Below are 21750 nucleotides of genomic sequence, written 5' to 3'. Positions count from 1 at the left end.
ATATTTTTTGGGTAAACACTTTATTTTAGGGTCTTTTAACTAGTTGCAGGATGTGTGAGGAGTCGCCTGTCAATTGCATCATACCTGCGTTATGATGTGTCTTACTGCAGTGTGCAACAGTGTCTCACAGTGGCTGCCGAGCGAACACATAAAGTAACGTTATAACATCATTTTCAACACTCTCAAATGTATCTAATATGATAAACAGAGCTGCGTTCCCTCATACTCATGACTGGAAAAGCGGAAGCGGAGCCAGCGACTGTGACATAATAAAATTCCCGCTGCTCATGAGGCGTGTGTTGCGCAATCGCTCCAGTGGCCTCGTTCAGCTCCCACAACACTCGCTCCTGCTCTGCTTCATACTACAGTAACATTAATAATCACATCCATGAACATGATTTCTTCCCGAGTCCTATCCCGATTGTTTCCACCGGCCGTTGAGGTAAAGACCACATGTCCCAAGATTCCGCGCTCAAACTTGGCGTCATCAAGCCACGCCTTTGTTTTGAATAGGCCTCTAGCGACCTCTAGCGGACAGAATTCTTACATACTGCACCTTTAATACTACCCAATACCTAAACTTAACAACTACAACAACTCCTTTAATAATTATTAATAAGCAGTAAATTAGGAATTTATTGAGGGGAAAAGTCGTAATTAATAGTGAATATATGTTACCGGTAACACTTTAGTTTAGGGAACACATATTCACTATTAACTATGACTTTTGCCTCAGTAAACTCTGAATTTACTAGTTATTAATAGTTAGTAAGGTAGTTGTTAAGTTTAGGTATTGGTAGGATTAAGGGATGTAGAATATGGTCATGCAGAATAAGGCATTAATATGTGCTTTATAAGTACTAATAAACGGCCGATATTCTAGCAATATGCATGCTAATAAGCAACTAATTAAAAGTGAGAATTGTGCCAATACTAAAGTGTTACCATTTTTTGCTGTTCTTTTCCACACAATTAAAAATAGTGTTTTTCAAAGCATCAAAAAGATGTTACCATTGATTCCAACCTGGTGTGATGTTTTGATGCATCAAATTTTAATATTTTAAAACATATTGAGCGTAGTGAACTATTCTTTTAACCCTGTAAAAGCCTGACATATGAAATAATAGTCTGAAAAATAACAAATGCAATGCAATACAGTGATGACTGAGACAAATAAACCTTCCTCAAAAAACAAACTTGATACTCATGTTTTAACATGATTTTTCTACAAAATTATGTATGGATAATCAAGTAAACATCAGTTGATTCAGTCTAGTAAATGTTCATCTTGAAATATTACTAACAATATAAAAGTTATTCTTACATTTAACTTTTAAAGTTTTCACGGTAAAAAAAACACGACCTCATGGGGGACATTTTTACAATTATACTGAAAGACTTTTACTTACTAAAAAAGTATAAACATATACATACTATATAAATAAAGCATCGTTTTGATCATATTCATAATTTAGAGACGTTAGAAATTTGTGTATCAAAATACAGTAGACTTTATAGGGTTAATATCTGGCTTTACTTTTTATGTTTGTACCCTTTTACATTTGTACCCGTTTTACAACCTCCTCTCTTTGTGTCTTTTATAGGTGGAGAACATCTTGCTGCATGACAGAGGTCATTATGTACTGTGTGATTTTGGCAGTGCCATTAACCGTTCCCAGAATCCACAAACAGAAGGCGTGGCGGCTGTAGAAGAAGAAATTAAGAAGTGAGCTTCAGTTTCTTTGTTTATATTGCGCACCAATATTTGTTTACATCAATTAAATCTTTTACTCTCTGTGTGTTTTAAGGTACACTACTCTTTCATACCGGGCCCCAGAAATGGTGAATCTTTATGGGGGCAAGGTTATCACTACCAAAGCAGATATATGGGTAAGTTAAATAGGTGAAGACTGTTCGAGAATAATTCTACAACAACAGTGTATATCAGTAGCAACCAAAGCTTTTGTCTTCAGCCACCCTTCCTTTTGACATTATAATGGACGTTTAGTCCTTTTGAATGCTAATTGTCTTGTCTTTTTACAGTGTTCAGAAACACAATGACTTTTGTATGTTTGTGTCCTCAGGCTTTGGGCTGCTTGTTGTATAAGCTGTGTTATTTCACATTGCCGTTTGGAGAGAGTCAGGTGGCCATCTGTGACGGCAGCTTCACCATCCCAGACAACTCCCGCTACTCGCACGACATGCACTGTCTCATCCGTAAGTTGGCTATCTGATTTGTTTGTTTTTTTTTATTGAAAGATTGTCTTGAGGAGACACTTCTTGCTAGTTTCATTTTATGTGCATGTCCTAAATGCACACAATTAAACAATATTTTTATGCTTGCATAGTTTTGCAAAATTATAGCTTAAATTAGAAGTATATAATGTCCCCAAAAAAATCTGTTCACAAATGATTTATGTTTTAATGAAAACATTATTAGGGACAGAACTGTTGGTGGAAAAGACACCGCAACTGAGGACAGTCATAATTTTTGAAAGAATGTGAATAATTTTCATACAATAAATATTGAAGTGGTTTTGTTTATTTCACTCTTTGTGTAGATTATCCTAGTTTTAAATATTTTGTATTGAAATATTTAGTCCCCCTGTAGCCAATAATTTTATCCCTTAAAAATCATCTTTGATCACCAAAGTGACATATTTAAAAAAAAATTCCTGTGACAAAAAAATTAAAATAGCCTGAACGTAACTATGCACCCTTTCCTTTTTTAATATACATGGATTTATAAATATTCTAATTAGCCCCACCTCCACTCACTCGCACGAGCTCAGAGATCCACTCGGTCAACTTACTGAGGTAAACGCTGCACAACGGTATCGCTTTTTACAACGTCAGACACATGACTGTAATTAATATGATTAGCCTTTTGCTTGACTACTTTATCAAACAGCTAATAATGTGTTGCTGAAGTACACAAACCATGTTCCCGTTCGCCATCTGAGTATGCCTTCTAAAAATCAGTATCCTTAGAAACACTTTTAACAACTCAGAACGTCAGTGGAGAAAGACATATAGTTCTATATTGTGACATCGTACACCCACTACATTGTTAAATCTACATGATTTTTTTATATCAACAGTAAAATATACCATGATATATTCTCTGAGACCCTCCTCATAGTTAATTATATACTAATGATATGACTTATGAATTTACACATGGTTTGTCTTAAAGCATATTAAAAACACTTCATAAACAACATAGTTGAATACATAGGACAATGATTAATGTCCCTTTTAAAACATAGTCCTAAGTGTTTTTTGCAGTGCACTAATGCTGGAATATGCCAAACACTAGTAGATGGCAGGGGTCATCAGTTGATGTAGGGGACACATCATCATGAGGTCTGTAAGATTTAAAAATAAATAAATAAATAATACTTTGATTCTATAAAATTGACATTAAATACATTCATAATGTTACAAATGCTGTTCTTTTGAAAAGCTTTTGTCCTAAAAAGGTCACCATTTCCACAAAAATATGCAGCACAACGGTTTTCAAAATTTATAATAAGAAATGCAAATCAGCATATTAGAATGATTTCTGAAGGATCATGTGACTGAAGATTGGAGTAATGATGCTGAAAATTCAACTTTGTCATCACAGGAATAAATTACATTTTAAAATATATTAAAACAGAAAACCGGTATTTGAAATTTTAATATTATTATTTTACAATATTACAGTTTACGTCAAGAGCATAAGACGCTTCTTTGAATGATAATGTGTTTTTAGGTTAGAGGCTATATACAAAGTTCTGTCATGAAACTCTAGATGGCAAAGGCTGATAGGTCCTTAGCTCAATCTGCTTGCAATCACATCATTCTCTATAGGGCACAGCTGATTGGTTCCTGCTGTATCAGTAGGCAATGAGCTCACTGCTCAACCTGCAAATACTTGGTCAGCATTTGCTGTAACAGTTTGCAGCGTGCTTTCAGAAACCCTCCACCTTCCCCAGCTCCACCTTTATAAATCTGCTATGGGTAATTCATGTACGCTATATTGTACAGAAGCAGCATGTCTCACTTGCTGACAGCAGCGTGTCGTGTATGTGTTGGCAGTAGCAGTCCCGTACTTGCTTTGCAGCAGCTGCAGCAATAATCAACAGCAGAAGCAGCAATAAAGCAGCAGCAGCGTAGCAGATCTATTCTGCCAAGACCAAATATATCTACCTTGTCATAGCCATTATCATGCCAAACACTCCGAGAGTTGTCATGACAGAAATATATGTAAGCATTTGAAAAGTAGCAAAAAAAAAAAAAAGGTCCACTTTAATGTGACCTTCATATAACAAAAAGAGAAAAAATCTGTGGAACAAAAAAGTTTTCAAGATTTACCAAAACTTATTTTTACCAGTAGACTTTTTTTTGTTTTGATTTGTTTCATTTTTTCCATCTCAGGTTACATGCTGGAGCCAGACCCTGATGTAAGGCCAGATATCTACCAGGTGTCCTATTTCGCCTTTAAACTGGCACGGAAAGAATGCCCAGTACAGAATATTGATGTAAGACTTGCTCATTCAGACAAATGACTTAAGATCTCTCTCCCCTCCTCCTGTGCTATAACTAGACAAACTCCCATGTGCATTTGCCCTGATCTTCTCACCTATTTTCCTGTAATACAGGGTTTTTACAGGGTTTTTGTTCTCTATTCTAGCACATACTTCTTAATCCATGTTTAATTCATGCCCATCCTTTTCAGTAGATATCGTAAGTGCTTGCACGTAACGCAGAGGAAGTGGAATGTCGCTCGTGGCTGCCATTTGGCCCAGATCCAGTGGCCCCTCCCACTCTGTGCGGTATTGATAGCATAATGGAAGCATTGAGTCATGATCAAAGATATATTAACATTGGCACCGCAAAGTGTTGTTTAGAGTTCAATAGGAATGACCTCTGTCAAACAGGTTGTTTTTTTTTGTTTTTTTCAGTGTTGCTGCTACAAAAAGACTTTTTAGAAAAAACTAGTTTAATATAAGGCACTTTTTTGTTCTTATAAGCATATGGAAAATCTTATTGTAAAGTAAACAGCTATTTTAGGGTAGGGAAATCCAGTGTTATAGAGGTTTCCCTGGCATGAGGGTGTTTGGCTCAGACTGCGTCTACAAATAAATATCAGAGCTAATGAACATGCCTTTTTTACACACTTGTGTTTGTGCCAACAACACGCCTATCTTTTGTTGTTGATGTCATCTTCAGTTATTTTTACACACTCATGGAAATTAAATTATGACACTTGGGGAATGAGACACTTGGGAAACTATATTAAATAACTATATAACTTAAATTAAATTGAAGTAAATTAAGAAACTTATTTAATTAACTTAAAATGTTAGTGGACTTTATGCACAAATAATTGGTGCAAGTTATTCTGTGATTATTTTATTATTATTTTTTTTTATGTACTGTTATAGTATTTCAAGTTTTCAATTCATTCAAGTTTTTGTAATTTTGATATGTGCTTTTGTCATTTTTTTTTATTTTTTATTTTTTTTATAAAAATAAAATATATGAATATATTTCTGTTTAGCTTTATTTATTTCAGTTTTAGTAAATTCAGTAATTGTAAACTAATTTTATTTAAGTTATTTGCCAAGGCAACATTTCAAATTTTTAACAAAATTGTAGGTTTTTTACTTTTTACTAAGTTTTTAAGTTTTTAATGTAAACTTTATATTTTATTTCAGCCTTATAACAATTTGTAATAGTTTTAATTTTGGTTTTAATTAACAATAACTACGCTGTTGTTTATTCCAAAAATGTTTGGATTTTGGAATTCTTTGGAAAAGTTGGTCCGCATCTGAAACCTTTTCTTTTCTGCTACCTGCAAACTCACTTTCTGCTCTCTCTCCATATTGGTAATCAGTAGATGCCCACTTTTCACAATCAAGTAAATTTCTATATACCACTCAACATGTTTTTGTGTTGAATTTCAGAAATCTCAGAAAAATGTTTCATGTTGACTAAAGACAATCAAATACAAAATATAAATAACAATGTGATGAATGGTAGTAATATTCCTCTCATTCCACTAGAATTCACCCATTCCAGCAAAACTCCCAGAGCCAATCAGAGCCAGCGAAGCTGTGGCCAAGAAGAGTCAAAACAAAGCCAGGTGAGACTTTCTTTTATCTCAGATGTTTTTACATTTTTATGACATATATTTTTTTTTAGTCTTTCGATGCATATAGTGGTGCAGGGATGACGTGAAATAAGGTCTGCGGTAAACATAACTTGACGATTACAATGTAAACTGCACACATTCACACCCAAAACTTCTTTAGTTACATATTAGAAACATATGTTTTTTAAAATAAACATAACATTATCAAAATTCACGTCTCGATATGGGTGTGTGCAGTTTACGATGTAGACCAAAACATTCAAGTATTGTCAAGTTATGTTTACCACAGACCTTACTTTACTCATAAATTATTATAAAAACCCCATTATAATAACCCAAAGGGAAATTCTGAGGGAAAGTCTTCCAGGTTTTGATGTCATCTCCATATATAATGGTAGTTCTGACTTACTTGAACTTTTTTTGTCATTCAGGCTCACTGATCCAATCCCCACTCTTGAGACATCCATAGCACCACGACAACGTCCCAAGGCTGGCCAAGCTCAAGCAATCGCAGGCATCCTGCCCATCCAACCAGCACTCACCCCTCGCAAAAGAGCCAATGCACCGGCAGGACCCAGCCAACCAATCAGTGAGTGTTCATTTATTCACCCTCATCCAAAATCAAACGCTATCTAGGCATCCCCACCACAACAAACGCATTTGTGTGGCTACAGTCCTTCATCTCCTTATGCTTACACTCTTCCCCTGACAACACTTCACACGTTGTATTGAGCGGCATGTGTCTTTGGCTGACACACACGGCTCTAGTATTCCCACTGGTTCAATCAGTGTGTCATTAGAGAGAGCTTTCAAAACCTCACTAATGAGCCTGACACACTGAATCCTATTGAGCTGTCATCTCACTTATTATTTCTGAAATCAATGCTAATTAAAGGCCTACATGTTTCATTGGTAATGAATATCCTGACATATTATCCTCCTGCAATGTTTTAGCACCAGATTATCTGGGTCTGGAAGGTAATACCATGACTTAATTTAGGATGACGTTTCATTTGTATTAAGTAATTTATTATCACTGAAAATGCTACACAAAGCAACAAAATTGCAACCACACAGACTATAATTTATTTTTTTTTATATACAATATAATGACATACAATGTAATATACAATAAATGGCAGTAAATAAAAAATAGCAGTTTCAAATAAATGCTATTGTTTTGAACTTTTGACTAATCAAAGAATCCTGAAAAAAAATTTCCACAAAAACATTAAGCACCACAACTGTTTTCAACATTGATAACCTATTTTAATGATCTAAGAGCATGGTCTAAAGCGCACTCCGCAAGTGCATTCAGGGATTCAGGGCGTGTCCGAATCCACTTTTGCTAGTTTAACGATGGGGAAAATGGTCGGCGAACCCGGTGCATGGTCTAAAAGGGTTGTCCCTATTCTCTTAATGAGTAATGGGTGTGTTTTGGGCGTAACGTGCAATAAACCAATCAGTCTCATCTCCCATTCTCTTTAAAAGCCTGTTGCACTCGTGCTATGGTGGATTCGCTATTTATAAGGCAGAATTTGCAAGCGGAAAAACTGAACGCTTCTCCAGCGAGGAAACGGATCTGCTCATGTGCGAGGTTAAAGCGCGCGATAAGATCATCTACGGGACAAGCCGAATTCCACCAAAGCATTTTTAGCTTTATGCACACAATAATAATCTTTTACATTGTAATCCTTTTATTTTAAATATTTGGCATGTTTGTGTGCTGCTGTGTGTCCCTGTGTGTGTAACAAGCAGAGTGTACACACATTGTGCACCCGCCTATAGGCGCATATCACTAACGCGCCCTTTAAATAACAAAACAAATATTGTGCCATTGGCTTTAGACTAGGTTTTTGTTGGTCATTGGCACAGTCTTTCAGTTGCCTCAAAATAGCAGTGTGCCAACAATGTGTCTGAACACACCTCGTTTTCAGACCAGCACGCCCATGGGTGCACAAATGGGCGCAAGTGCATTTGCATTTTAAACAATGTGGTGCAGGACGTGAAAATGATAACTGCGTCGGGCTGAAACTAGCAAAAAACACTTGCGTCACGCCGGGTGTATGATAGGGCCCCCAGTGTTGGGGAAAACCAGTGTTACTTTTATGCATTACAATATTGTGTTACTCCCTAAAAAAGTAACTAGTTTTGTTACTTAGTTACTTTTTATGGAAAATAATGGATTGTTACTTTTGCGTTACCTTTTCTCTTTTTTATAACAAAAAACAAAACAAATACAAAGGCCATTTTACGCCTGAACAGTAGAGGGCGCAGCTCAAACAAACCTTTCAGCTGTGCTGCCATTCTGGAATAGGATGCAACAAAAGAAAGTTCAACATTCTTACTTCAGCAGTAAAAATAAATTAAATAAATAAATAAATAAAACACAAATATTATGTTTATCTAAAGTCATTTTTGCTTATTAGTATGGTTAAATTGGAACATTGAAGGTCAGCAGCAAAGACACTGGTTAATAAATATATTTGTGTTATTTAACATTTAATTATTGCAGGTTTGTGTGATATTCTGAGTTTGCATTTCACTGTTATTAGTCATTTTGAGGAATACTTGAGCAAAACATTTGGTCTAGAACTACAATAACCATCATGTTTACACAGAGCACACAACGCCTCTGCACTTACTTCCAATTTCTCTCAACACAGGGATAAGAGAGCTGTCACTCAAAACATGGGAAATTCACAATTTGTTTGAAAAAGTAACTCATATTTTGTTGTAATTTTAAAAGTAATGCATTCCTTTACTAGTTACTTGAAAAAAGTAATCTGATTACGTAACTTGTGTTACTTGTAATGCGTTACTCCCAACACTGTTGATAATGATAAGAAATGTTTCTTGAGCAGCAAATCAGCATATTAGAATGATTTCTGAAGGATCATGTGACACTTGAGTAGACTTGAGTAATGATGCATTACATTTTAAATATACACTGCCCAGCCAAAAAAAAAAGTCGCTGTTTGAATTTTAATAGGCAAATACTTAAGAATCTATGAATGGATCATTATGACAGTGATTATTATGTTTCTAGCATGTTATATATTTGGCAACGGTTCTTTTAACCCTTAAAGATGGAGTGTGCAGCTTTTCATTTCTTAAACAGCCATGTGTTAAGATGTATCATGGCCATATTCCAGGATGACAATGTCAAGATTCACCAGGGTTAAAATTGTGAAAGAATGATTCAGAGAGCATGAAGAATCATTCACCAAGCGACTTTTTTTTTTTTTGTCCAGGCAGTGTATTAAAATAGAAAACAGTTATATGGTTCTTTGGTGATCATAATGTAAGTGAATATCTGGTTTCTGGAAATCTGAATAAAACAGGTGGCTTATACCTGTATTAATCGTAATTCCTTATCACATAAACACTTTATATGATGCATGTATATTTGGAATATGTCATGTAAACACATTAACATGTTGACCATAACTTGTTGATTAAATTACTGTGTAGAATTACTAAAAATGCTGAGTACTAAATAATAAGAGAGATCATCTTAAGGGCTTCCAGTAGAGAATAAGACTTAATATGTATACATGTATATCTTGCTGTGGATTAGAACAATTTAAAGTATACTGAATAGAGACAGATCTAAACAAATTTACTTGAAACATCAAAATGACATTGTGAATATTGTGAGAACGGGGGTGTTTGGGTTTTGAGTTTTCATTTTAAATTTGTGTTTTAATTGTGTTTTTCTATTCATTCACAGGTGTTAACATGGCTTCCCAGCCTGTTGCTCTTGCCCAATCACAGGTTCCTGTCACTCAGCAACAAGCCACTCCTATTCCAATACAGGCCACTCCCTCTCCACCCCAGACCACACCCCAGCACGCACAACTTTTTGTACAGCAGCAAAACACAGCCTTCTTTAATGCTCAACAACAGGTAACTGCTACAGAAAACATTCTGGATATAATCTTAAATATAAAATATAATTTAAAGTCCACATGAAATCAGAACTGACCCTATTTACTTTAATACACATTCATGTCTTACTGTGAACTTAATGCACTGCAATCTCAAATTCAGATCTGACACTCTTTTAATGATCTAATCAAATCCAGATGGATAAAATTACGTCTACATTGCATTTTTTTTACCTCATCAAATACCCTATTTTCCTCATAAATATGTCAAATGGGTTGTGATTGTGGTTTCATGTGAATTTAAGATAAATCATCTGGGAAATGCTGCATAGTGGAATTATAAGTGGTCATTTTTGGTCATACGGGTTTTTACTTTTGCAAAAAGAAGAACTTTTTTTGTACAATGTGATGTCAATTGTTGCACCTACCTCCTATTTTAGCAGCATCACTCAACGCAGACCAGCGCCGCACCTGCACAAACGGTTGCATCATCCTCCACCCCTGTTTCTACACACTCTAAACCTAAGAATAGGGCCCCCCCTCCACCCATACACCACCCTCAAACCAACCTCCTGACATTATCAGCAACTGCACAGACAAAAAACAAAGCAATGTCCCCAGCTCCACCTGCAGAGTGTTCACATAGTAATAACGTAGATGGTGAAATCTCTGCCCAACCTAAAACCAAAGCAATGGCACCTCCACCCCCTACATTGCATGCCTCCACCCTTCCTCCACCTAAAACCACCTCAGCACCATCCGCTGACTCTGAAGTGGACCCAGAGCAGAGGGTAACCCTCCGAACATCTGTCTGCTCTGTTAGAGTGATTCTCTTTGCTTTCTAGAGCCTTTTCCTCCACTTGTTGACTTGCTCATAGGGATTCTTTGTTGTAAAGATTGGTCACGCTTTAGTTTGGGGAACACATATTCACTATTAACTATGACTTTTGCCTCAATAAACTCCTAATTTACTGCTTATTAATAGTTAGTAAGGTAGTTGTTGTAGTTGGTAAATTTAGGTATGTGGTAGGATTAAGGGATATAGAATCTAGTCATGTAGAATAAAGCATTAATATGTGCTTTATAAGTACTAATAAACAGCCAATATGCTAGTAATATGCATGCTAATAAGCACCTAGATAATAGTGAGAATTGGTCTCCATACTAAAGTGTTAGCAAATATTTTTTTCATGCATTTTTTTTTTTTTTTTTCAAATTGTTTCTAGGATTTACATAAAATCAGTAGGTGGGGTTGTTCTATCTAATAGACCTTAGTCAGGGTTGTCGTCATATTGAATTTTAGCTATATGAAAATGAGAGATGGCATACAATGGCATGCCCTATATTAAGGTCCTAAATCAAGTGTAATTTGTAAACTCAACTTGGGCTGCAGTATTGATAGTAATAATAATTATTACTTTACTAAATACTAAATTAAAACCAAATAATAAATATTACTATTAAACTTACAATAATTTTATGCCTGTCTTTATTTCCAAACATTAAATCATCAAGCTTTTATTTTGTCAGGAAATCGCAGGAAAGCCTAACTTCTCTCCTATTTACTGTAACCGATTCGTTCTGAGACGCTGCAAACACTGGCGGATAATGAACTACTCGCGTCTAAGAAAACAGTGCTGCCCTTTACACTGAAACACTTGGTGCATATTATTTAATTAAATATTGAATTAAGGTGTTTTGTCAGCTGAACAACTGGCACTGTACAACAGTACAAGCCACTGAACACAGCGTATGTCTATCCCTGACAGCCTCGTTTTCATTTCTGTAAAAAAATATATATGATGCTGCCCTGGCTAAAATCTATAACTGTCATGACACATCTGAAGTTCATCTTTGTTAACTCACATGTCATTCTAAACACATCTCATTTGTTGTTCTTTTGTAAAACAGACAAGAAGTTTAGCAGAATATTCACATTAAGTGAAAGTGTTTTTAAATTCCAGAAGTCAGCTTTGTGTGACGAACAAATGTTGAAATGTTATTCAGTGAAAAGCCTTCTACTCTGTTCCACAAGCTTAATTTGTGTTTGTATATTGGTCGCAACACTCTAAGTTTGGCACTAAGGAGATTTGAGGGCAATGGCAGAGGACAAGATTTTCTTGAATAATGACTTGCATTTCAGTCTGTTCTTCACACAAATCCTATGGCCTACAAAGACTTGAAATATAGCACATGAATCTTTTGGACTACTTCAGTGAGGCTTTATGGTGTTTTTGTCATTTTTGGAGCACAACAGCCCGAGTCCAAATCCACTTCCATTGTATGGAAAAAAAGTGTACCCCGGATCAAATGTAAAAAGAAGATTATATGGATTTGGAATGACATGAGGGTGAATAAATTAAATACTTCAACAGATTTAACATTTCTATTCAAATGAATAGAAATGACCTATTCATCTAACAACAGACATTTAATCTTTCAAAGGTGAACTTTTTTGGTATTTTCTCATTTCACAGATCAACTTTTTTCAACAAATCAGTGAGATATCATATTTGTCTTGTTTTGTGTATCTGAAGCTCTCTTTCCTTACCTTTCAAAGACCACCATCTTTTCTACAGAAGACTCTTTTGTCATGTCTGAAATTAAATTCCCCTATAAATATTCTTCAGCTTCCACAGGCTTTAATGTTGCTTTGTCTTTATTTCTGTAAAAGTCCATCGCTGGAAGCCGTGGGGTGCATAAAGTCGGCTCTTTGACTCCACCCTCTTCTCCTAAGACCGCCCCAAAGGGAGGCCACAGACGAATTCTGAGTGATGTCACACACAGCACCATATTTGGAGTTCCTGTGAGCAAGTCCACTCAGCTGCTTCAAGCTGCTGCTGCAGAGGCCAGCCTTAACAAGTCCAAGTAAATCAAGGAAATACTTAATTTTATAGAAACCATCTTAAGCTGGTTTAAGCTGTTAAATATTTTTTAGCAGGGTTGATTAATTATTTTTGGATTGCTAAATGTTTAAGGCCTTGACACACCAAGCCAATGTCAAACAACTTGTGGCGTGAGAGGAAATAACTCTCCATACCAGCAGGTGGCAGTAGTCTGTGTTCGTCATTCAAAAAAAAAAGAAGAGACTAGGGGTGCGTCTCAATCAGCTCCCTAGTTCAGCAGTCAGGGCACTGATCAGGGAATCAGCCACATTCATTTACATGATATACTGATTCACGACCTAGGGAGCTGATTGAGACGCAGGGTTTGTCTGCGGATATACACATCATTAAAGGGGGGTATCACACACAGGTTTCTGCCAATCTCATGTTAATCTTGAGTACATATAGCGTAACAATGCATCCTTCATATCTCCGAAAAGTCTTTAGTTTGGTCATATTTATAAAAGATTCGCTAAACCAAGTCTTTCCGGAGAAAGCTGAGATCCTGTAGGCGTATCTGCCATCAGTGCCGTGGGCGAGCTAAAGAGCACGCGCAGCTTCTGCAATGTCTGTGACATCATTATAAATACAAAGGGAACAAAAGTGTTCGTGTTGTTTACATTATATGCACTTGCGTGCCGATTGCCAACAAAACACAGACATCTGATGCAGCCTTACTCACCACCCGCGATCTGCAAATCCAGCACCGAACTGGGACTTGTTTACAAAGTATTCATCACCGAAATCCCGGGAACAAACAAACATACATGCTCAACTCCGTTGCTGCCTCGGAAAAACAAACTTCATCCACTGTTCTTTGGGAAGCTGAACAAGATAATCTTTCCCTCACAACCAAAAACACACTCTGTTGTTGACAGGAGCTGCGTCTCATTTCGGAGGCTGCATCCTCCGGAGATCGCATTTGAAGGCATAATACTTCATCAAGGATGTCAAATTTAAGAAAAGTAACCATAATAAAATTGACAGATATTCATTGTGAGGTCCAATTACGTTGCAATCTAATGGTTATTTTTCTTAAATGAGACCAATGACGTAATGCAGCCTTCAAAGGGTGCAGCCCCTGAATTGGGACACAGCCATTGTTGAAAAATCTCTCGGCTTCCGTATCCCGAACGAAACTGGTTGATGGGCGTGCTCTTGCTCTTGCTCTGGTGATGTGTGTGTGCACGCTTATCAGGGAGAAGTGCCTATACAAGGAGTTCCTCTCTCTTTTGACGTCATACAGGTCATATTTGAAAAAAAACTCTTCAAAACCTGTACTGAAACCGGAAGTAGTCATTTGGCACAGAAATACTCCATCATACGTCCAACTCGTGTTTTGAAACTTTGGCCATGTTTAGCATGAGAATCCAACTTTTCAACAGTGTAAATAAGTCTAAGAATGCATGAAATAGCATTACACTCCCCCTTAAAAAAAACAATGCTTGCTTATCATTTTAATATGAATCATGTTGATATCAGCATATTTGAATGGTGAGATGAATTGAAGATGTAAAATTAGATAAACCTTTGTTTGCGCTCATGACCGTCATTTGCTTGCTTTCAACGCTTTTTTTTTTTTCTTCGCGTGAACTGGTTCACTAAGACTGAACAGCCAATCAGAGTGATCTCTCTCAGTTGGCAGAAAAGGCCCAGACAGGGTCCAACTAGAGCCATCAGTGCAGAACACACCGCACAGACGCTCATTGACGGCATGACATTGGTCGATGGCTGACCGTCTGTTTGACGTTTGATGGTCTTAGATGTTTTTACACAAAATTTAAATTGAAATAGTTTTTAATTTTCAAGATGATAACTTGATGCCTCTCGCATGCAACATGCTGAGATCATTTGCTTGCTTTTGACTTTCTTTCTTTTTTGTGTACTTGTTCACTAAAGGGGCTTCTTTTATCCGCCTCGATGATATGTAATACTGAAAGTTGTCATTGGAGATTTTGTCTTTAACCCCACTTTTCTGCTCTTTCAGTTGCGTAAATTCTGCGTTTACATTCCATCTCTGTTATCACGAAATCCACAACAAACACAGTTCAGATCACGGCATCCTCCATCCACCGGTTTTTAGCATTTGTAAATGCCACGCATAAAGATGCCATTGTCAGTCGCTTCAGAGTTCATATTCTCGGTGCGAATGCAACCAGGAACATGGGCCGAGGGAGAAATTAGTTCCCGGGGAACTATCCTAGTGGCTAGTTCCTATAACTGAGTTCCTAGACATATTCGGTGCGAAAGCCCCTTAAGACTGATTTCCCTCACTGATGGCTTTGACTGCAGTTCAACACGCTCAGCTGGCCGAAAAGGCTCAGATGGGGTCCGACTAGTGCCAGAGCACACCGCAAAAAATCTGGGCCGACAGATGCTCAACAACAGCCCAACACTGACCGACCGTTGACTTGATGTGTGATGGCCTTAGATGTTTTTACACACAATCAAATTGAAAAAGCAAATAGTTTGGCAACATGCTGAGATCATGTGAGAACTATGTAGCATACTGCTATTTTATGTTTATTGTGGAGTTATGCTCCCCCAGACAGAGCAATGTCTTAGAATGTCTCATGGTTGTGGCATAACCACCTTGAAGTTACAGTAGCAAAGATAGAAAAATTGACATCAAAACCAAATGACAGTTTTGGTGCAAGAAACCTTGAAGTGGAACTTTTTAAAGTTTGCTTTGTTTTTTTGTTTTTTTCTCCTCACGGCTGTAGGTCAGCTAGCACCACACCCTCTGGCTCTCCACGTTCATCACAGCAGAGTGTTTATCAGTCAGGGGAGGCTTCGGGACCTACAGCTGGAGCTTCAGCATCCTGGAACCCCTTTGGTGATGACAATTTCTCCAAACTCACAGCAGAAGAGCTGCTAAACAAGGATTTTGCCAAACTGGATGGTAAAAACAATGTTTTCATATGAAATCAAGTACTCTAAGTCACTTTTAGCACAATATTTAGTTATTCTGCACACTTTATTTAAACAAACCTCTACAGAGAGACTTCAGTAATACTTGTGCATGTGTGTGTGTTTCCAGCTAAGATGGCAGAGAGATCCTGTCCTGAAAATCTGATTTCTGGGTTGCAGTCTGCGTCTTCCAATAAAGGCTTTCTCCAGGGAGGAGGTATAGTCTATTTATCTTTGTCTCTCTCTGTCTCGCTCTCTCGGTCTCTCTCTATGTCTGTCTCAGTGCTTGCTGGGAGTCTGTTAATGCTTAAGACAGAACTGCATTGCAAAATTAGTTTGGAAACAGTTGTTTTTCCACTTTCAAAGCAATGTGATGCCACAAATGCTGTTAACTTCTACTGAAACAGATTCAACCAGTGAGTGCTGCCTGATTTTCTGGAGGGGGGGATAGTCCTCCACAATTTACTGCAAACCCTGGAATGGAATGCCAATTTTTCACAATCCATGTAATTCCCAATGGATCAAGTCCCACCCTACATTTTTGTCTTGAATATCCTGTTTCACCCAGAAACATGCCACGTTGCAGAAGTAAAATGGGTTGTGAATGTTGATTCATGACTTTCAAAGTCTTTTGAGATACTTTAAAAAGCAGTAAATGTAATTGACCTCATCTAGCCTTCCAGAAATAAAGTAACATGTGCATCTCACCTGCTAGCAGCCTTGTGATAAGCCTTTCCTCTTCCTATTTATAGAGATAAAGACTGGATGGTCAAGTATTATGCCCCTTTTTACAAGATGTTATATAAGTCTCAGGTGTGCCCAGAATGTGTCTGTGAAGTTTCAGCTCAAAATACTCCATGGATTTTTTATTATACCATGTTTTAACTGCCTATTTTTGGGTGTGGAGTGAATCTGAGTGCCTTGTTTTTTTCACATGCTTGCAGAGAAAGGCTTACCAAAACAAAGTTACTGGGTTGTCCTTTTTCATGTTTTCTGGGTTGGAGAACTGATTATAACACTTAAACACAGAAGAAGTACGATTTTCATGATATGTCCCCTTTAAAGGGTATAGTTTCTCTTTGTAGTGATTTGTGTCAAAAGGAGTATGTGAAACTTTTGGTGAGACTTTTTCACTATTGCGCCAATATAAGGTTAGGGATTTAGGCGAACTTTGGTGAGTACTGCAACTCTCCCTGAAGCGGCATTTGTGCTACAGACATGAATGATATCCGACAGATTGCGGCTTGTTGCAGGATTTCTTTACTGAAGTGATCAGGCTTACAGCTTTGCCTGGTTGATGATAAAACTATCAAAAATCACATAGACTTGCATAAAGGGAGGAACTCAAGCCATATCCAAAGACCAGAACATCATATGGCATTTTTGCACTGCATGGTACAGCTCTGTACGGAACGGTACGGTTCCAAGCGTGCCGTACCGATACTACATGTGATGTGCAAACACTGCAGACCGCTGATTGGTTAGAGAGAATCATCACTACCAGCCTCATTGGTTTTGAAACACAAGATGCCAAACCTGCTAGATTTAAATAGTCAGTAACAGCCACCGCAGTATCATTTGTTCGCAAAACGACTTGCTTTAAATGACCATCGCAAGCAACTTGAAAAAAGAAATGGCTGTATTGTAGTCAGTAGATGAGGTGCAGACTCGTTGGTAGACGAGGGGCGGATCCACGGCAGTAGAGGCGACGCAATTATACGATCAGTATATAATCCCACCCACTTTGAAGCAGTGCCGTGCCGTGCCAAGCCGAGTAGTACCACGCAGTGGAAAAACGGCAATAGAGACTTGGGACTTGGGGCTCTTCTGACATGAGTCTGTATAAGCAACTGCCGAGCAATGCCTTAGCCGCCACTTAGAACACTCAATCTGCCACATGGTAATGGACTTAAAATGTGTAAAACCATCATAAACTCAACGGTTAATCCAAGTCTTCTGAAGACATGCGATCACTTTATATGATGAACAGATTTAATTTAGGCTTTTATTTACATATAAACATTGATCAACACTAGGCTTGCTGCGATAGTTTGTGTTGCCGTTACCGGTGTTCAGCCTCAACACTGGTTACATCACTTGCCCACTGCGGCACCATCCACACTGACGGTTTATTTTATTTTATTTTTATTTTTTTAATAAAAATAAGTTCAGGTAGAGAACATACACAACAATTAAAATCTGAACATGTCTGTTAAATCAGCGTGATCTGAAAGAGTCGCAGCAGGAGTCAGAAATATCGCCTTCACTCTTGACTGATAAGCCGATGGAGGAAGATTTGGTTTCAAAGCGAAATGTAAAAGTGCCTATTTAAGCCTGTTTGTTTTCTACTGTTTAAGAATAATAATGAACCCATTCAAGCAATTGCCGGCCCCGAATTGAACTTCAATAGGAATTAATTGAAAACGTTCACTCTGCTCCGCACCATTATAAATGTCCATGTAATTTTACTTTAGTTTTCAAATTAACGATTTAAAAGCAAGGTACAAAAGCAAGTACTGCTCACTGCAGAGCAAAATGACCTCCAGCTCCACCTCTCTGGAGCTCAAGGGTGGAGCTTAGCCTGTTTAATGGGTGGAGAGATAGGGTTATGGGTAGGGTTATGGTGTGGTTGGAGGATGCAGCTCCACCCGTCATGCCCACATTAGGTCGAGAGAGGGGGAGCCGGAGCTCCAGAGACGGGGAGCTGGAGGTTATGGCTCTGCAGTGAGTAGCCTCTCTACAAAAGAGGGAAAAACTCAAATGTCTCCTCCACCCTCCAGTGATACCAATGAGGTTTGTTCTTATATCAGGCAAGCACATTTGAAATTTCACAAGAATCAGTGATGTTTGTTCAAATACAGTTGATCTGACGTTTACCATATTTATCTATGTATGTGGTGGGTTGTTCAATGTTTATAATAAAATAATAATAAAAATAAAAGCCTAAAGTAAATATATACCACTCTCCACAAATATGGTACATGTTTCATGGCCTTTGTGTGAAGCATGCGAGTGTAACTATTATTTGGTTTTAATTTATTATTGATTTATTTGGTTTGTATGAATTACAGGTCCTCTTTTGCTATTTGTGGAAAGTACCATGCATCTCACATTGCCATTTAACCACAAAAAAACAGACATTAGCCATTATATTTAAACAACATATTCTGCTACACTGCATATAATCACACAGTATGGTGCATAAATACTCTTCTATCTTTTATTCTTTTAAAATATTCTTTTTGATTTTTAGTGATTTTTAGAATTTGCAAAAGAGATGCATGTGTGATGATTCTAAGCAGAAAGTACAGAGAGTGGATTAACGCTTGCAAGTCTTACATAAGCACAGTCTGGTAATCCTCTCTGGAACTGATGACACACACCAGATCATGCTGGGTAAATTTAAGGCACAGGTAAACCTTTTGAGAGCAGTAGGATGCAAGGTCATGAAATTGGCAATCATGTGTACTGTAGCTCCATGGAGATCTATGACACGCATATTTTTCCCAACAATAGTTAGTAGCCATATCTAGGGACCAATTGAGACCAGTAAGCAATCATCTTGGAACACCTTGGCAACTGCACAACAATATAACTAAAACCCACTCAGAATGCCAGAGAATCTCTGTAGCTATGCCCTGGCAGCCATTCACAACACCTTAGTTGAGTCTGTTTGCTCAAAGTAGGAGTGGTGTTCTCTAAGATTTGAAGACCTTCCTTGATTAATTTGTTTAAAGGTTGATGGTTTGCTTTCTTGCCTTAGTGAAAGGGGGAAAGCGAGCATTCTGCTGTTCTGTGACCTGAGTACCCCTCTCCTCTCCCCATACTCTCATCCCAAAGTCCTCCTTTCAATCAAAAAAAACTGTGAGTAAGACTCCAGCACTGTAACGAAGAGTCCGATTCTCAACTGATCCGCATGCATCTGTTTGAATGAAACAGTGAGTTGCACTATTCCAAACGTTCCAAAACTAATAGCTTGTCTGGTAGTCGAGTACTGTTTCTTCCTTCTGCTCGAGTTATAACCCTGAGCCTGTGAAGAATGGATTGTCTGTCTAACATGAATAATAGGTTTCTTTCAAACCTTAGTATGCTACACCAGTGGTTCTCAATCCTGTTACTGGAACAAATCTGCACATTTTGAATGTATCCCTAATTGGGCAGATGAGATATTCTAAATGTGCAGTGTTCGGGGGGTTGAGAACCCTTTTGCTACACAACCCCAGTACAGTATTTCACACAGTGTGCTCTGTTGTATACTGCATGTTTTAGTAAATGTGGTCAGTCATTTGGCTATTCCAAGCATACAGAAAATACTTTGCACTGTATACATGCTGCATACTGACAAAATGGTGCAAGTAGTATGTAGTATGCCATGCGGAACACAGCTACTCTCACTCTCTCTTTTGTCTTTGCTCTTGCTGTTGTTTGTTTTAAAGGATTTTGTTGGGGTTTTCAGTTAGTTTGTGTTTTTGTCTGCGGGATTATGTATGATTAATGCTTAAACTGTCTTAATAAATATCCTTTTTCTTATGAGCAACACTTTTGACTTAACTCAGTCCTGCTCCTGGAGGGACACTGACCTGCAGAGTTTGGCTCCAACCTAATTAAACACACCTAAAACAGCTAATCAAGGTCTTCAGGACCTCTACTAAAACTTTCAAGCAGGTGTTTTGGAGCAGGTCAGAGCTAAACTCTGCAGGACGTTGGCCCTCCATGAGCAGGATTGGACACCCTTGATTTAACTCTCCTCTCCATACTGTTTACTCTCCTGTCCTTATTGTTTCCTCTCTCTGCTCATAACTGTCACCTCTCTTTTCTTGCTGTCTCCTCTCCTCCTCACTGTTTCCTCTCTCCTCTCCTCATTGTTACCTTTCTCTTCTCCTCTACTTAATGTCTCTTATCTTCCTCACTTCCTCGTCTCCTTCTCAGCGTTCCTCTCTTCCTCACTCATTGCTTTCTTTTCTGTTCCTCACTTCTCTTTTTCTCCTCACTGTCTCTCTTCTCCTTCTCTTTTACTGTCCCCTCGCTCCCCTCTATCTTCTTACTTCTCTTCGGTCTCCTCTCCTCTCTTCTGTCTCTTCTCCTCAATGTCTCCTATTTTTACGATCTCCTCTCCTTGCCTCATCTCCTTACTGTCTCCCCTCTACTCCTCACTATCTCTGTTCTCCCCTCTTTCTCTCAACTCCTCCTCACGGTCTCTTCTCTTTACTCTGTCCTCTCCTTACTGTCTCTTCTCATCACTGTCTTTCATCTCCTCATTGTCTCCTCTCCTCCTTTCCATCTCCTCTCCACCTCACTGTCTGCTGTATTTTCTTTACTTCTCTTCTCCTCTTTTCTCCTTACTTTCTCCTTGCCTCCTCTCCTCACTGTCTCCCCTCTCCTCCTCATTGTTTCTCTTCTCCTCTCATCTCTTAACTGTCTCCTCTCCTTTCTTTTCTCCTTACTGTCTCTTCCCCTCGAGGTCTCCTCTGCTCTCTTCTGTCTCCTCTCCTCACTCTCTTCTCCTCACTTTCTCCTTTTCTTACTGTCTCACTTTTCCTCTCCTCATTGTCTCATCTCTTCTTTCTTTACTGTCTTCTTTCCTCCTTTTATGTCCTGTCCTCCTCACTTTCTCTTCTCTCACTGTTTCCCCTCTTTTCTCCTCTCATTACTGTCCCCTCACTCCCCACTATCTTCTCCTCACTTTCTCCTCTACTTACTGTCTCACTTCTCCTCTCCTCACTGTCTCTCCTCTTTGCACTGTCTCCTCTACTCACGCTCTTCTCTTCTCCTTTTGTCCTGTTCTCCCCACTTTCTCCTCTCTCACTGTTTCCCCTCTATTCTCCTCTCCTTTCTTTACTGTCCCCTCACTCCCCACTATCTTCTCCTCACTTCTCTTCTGTCTCTTCTCGTCACTGTCTCTCTTCTCTTTACTGTCTCCTGT

General features: G+C 38.2%; 1 protein-coding gene across 18 annotated transcripts in view; it reads left to right on the top strand.

Moving 5' to 3' along the window:
• Positions 1–21750, top strand: part of aak1a (AP2 associated kinase 1a) — a 72984-nt gene that overhangs the window by 30574 nt on the left and 20660 nt on the right. For 17 of the 18 annotated variants that reach the window (XM_048210682.1, XM_048210677.1, XM_048210681.1 and 14 more), the window contains exons 5-15: positions 1605–1726; positions 1809–1890; positions 2085–2217; positions 4423–4526; positions 6054–6133; positions 6574–6731; positions 9876–10051; positions 10473–10823; positions 12707–12900; positions 15641–15819; positions 15958–16044. In XM_048210682.1, the coding sequence (XP_048066639.1) occupies positions 1605–1726; positions 1809–1890; positions 2085–2217; positions 4423–4526; positions 6054–6133; positions 6574–6731; positions 9876–10051; positions 10473–10823; positions 12707–12900; positions 15641–15819; positions 15958–16044 (1666 nt within the window). The remainder of the gene's footprint in view (positions 1–1604; positions 1727–1808; positions 1891–2084; positions 2218–4422; positions 4527–6053; positions 6134–6573; positions 6732–9875; positions 10052–10472; positions 10824–12706; positions 12901–15640; positions 15820–15957; positions 16045–21750) is intronic. The other variant, XM_048210687.1, reaches the window with a different exon arrangement.

Source organism: Megalobrama amblycephala, linkage group LG12 (assembly GCF_018812025.1).
Source record: "Megalobrama amblycephala isolate DHTTF-2021 linkage group LG12, ASM1881202v1, whole genome shotgun sequence".
NCBI lineage: Eukaryota > Metazoa > Chordata > Actinopteri > Cypriniformes > Xenocyprididae > Megalobrama > Megalobrama amblycephala.
This window is presented reverse-complemented; position numbering and strand designations above follow the sequence as displayed.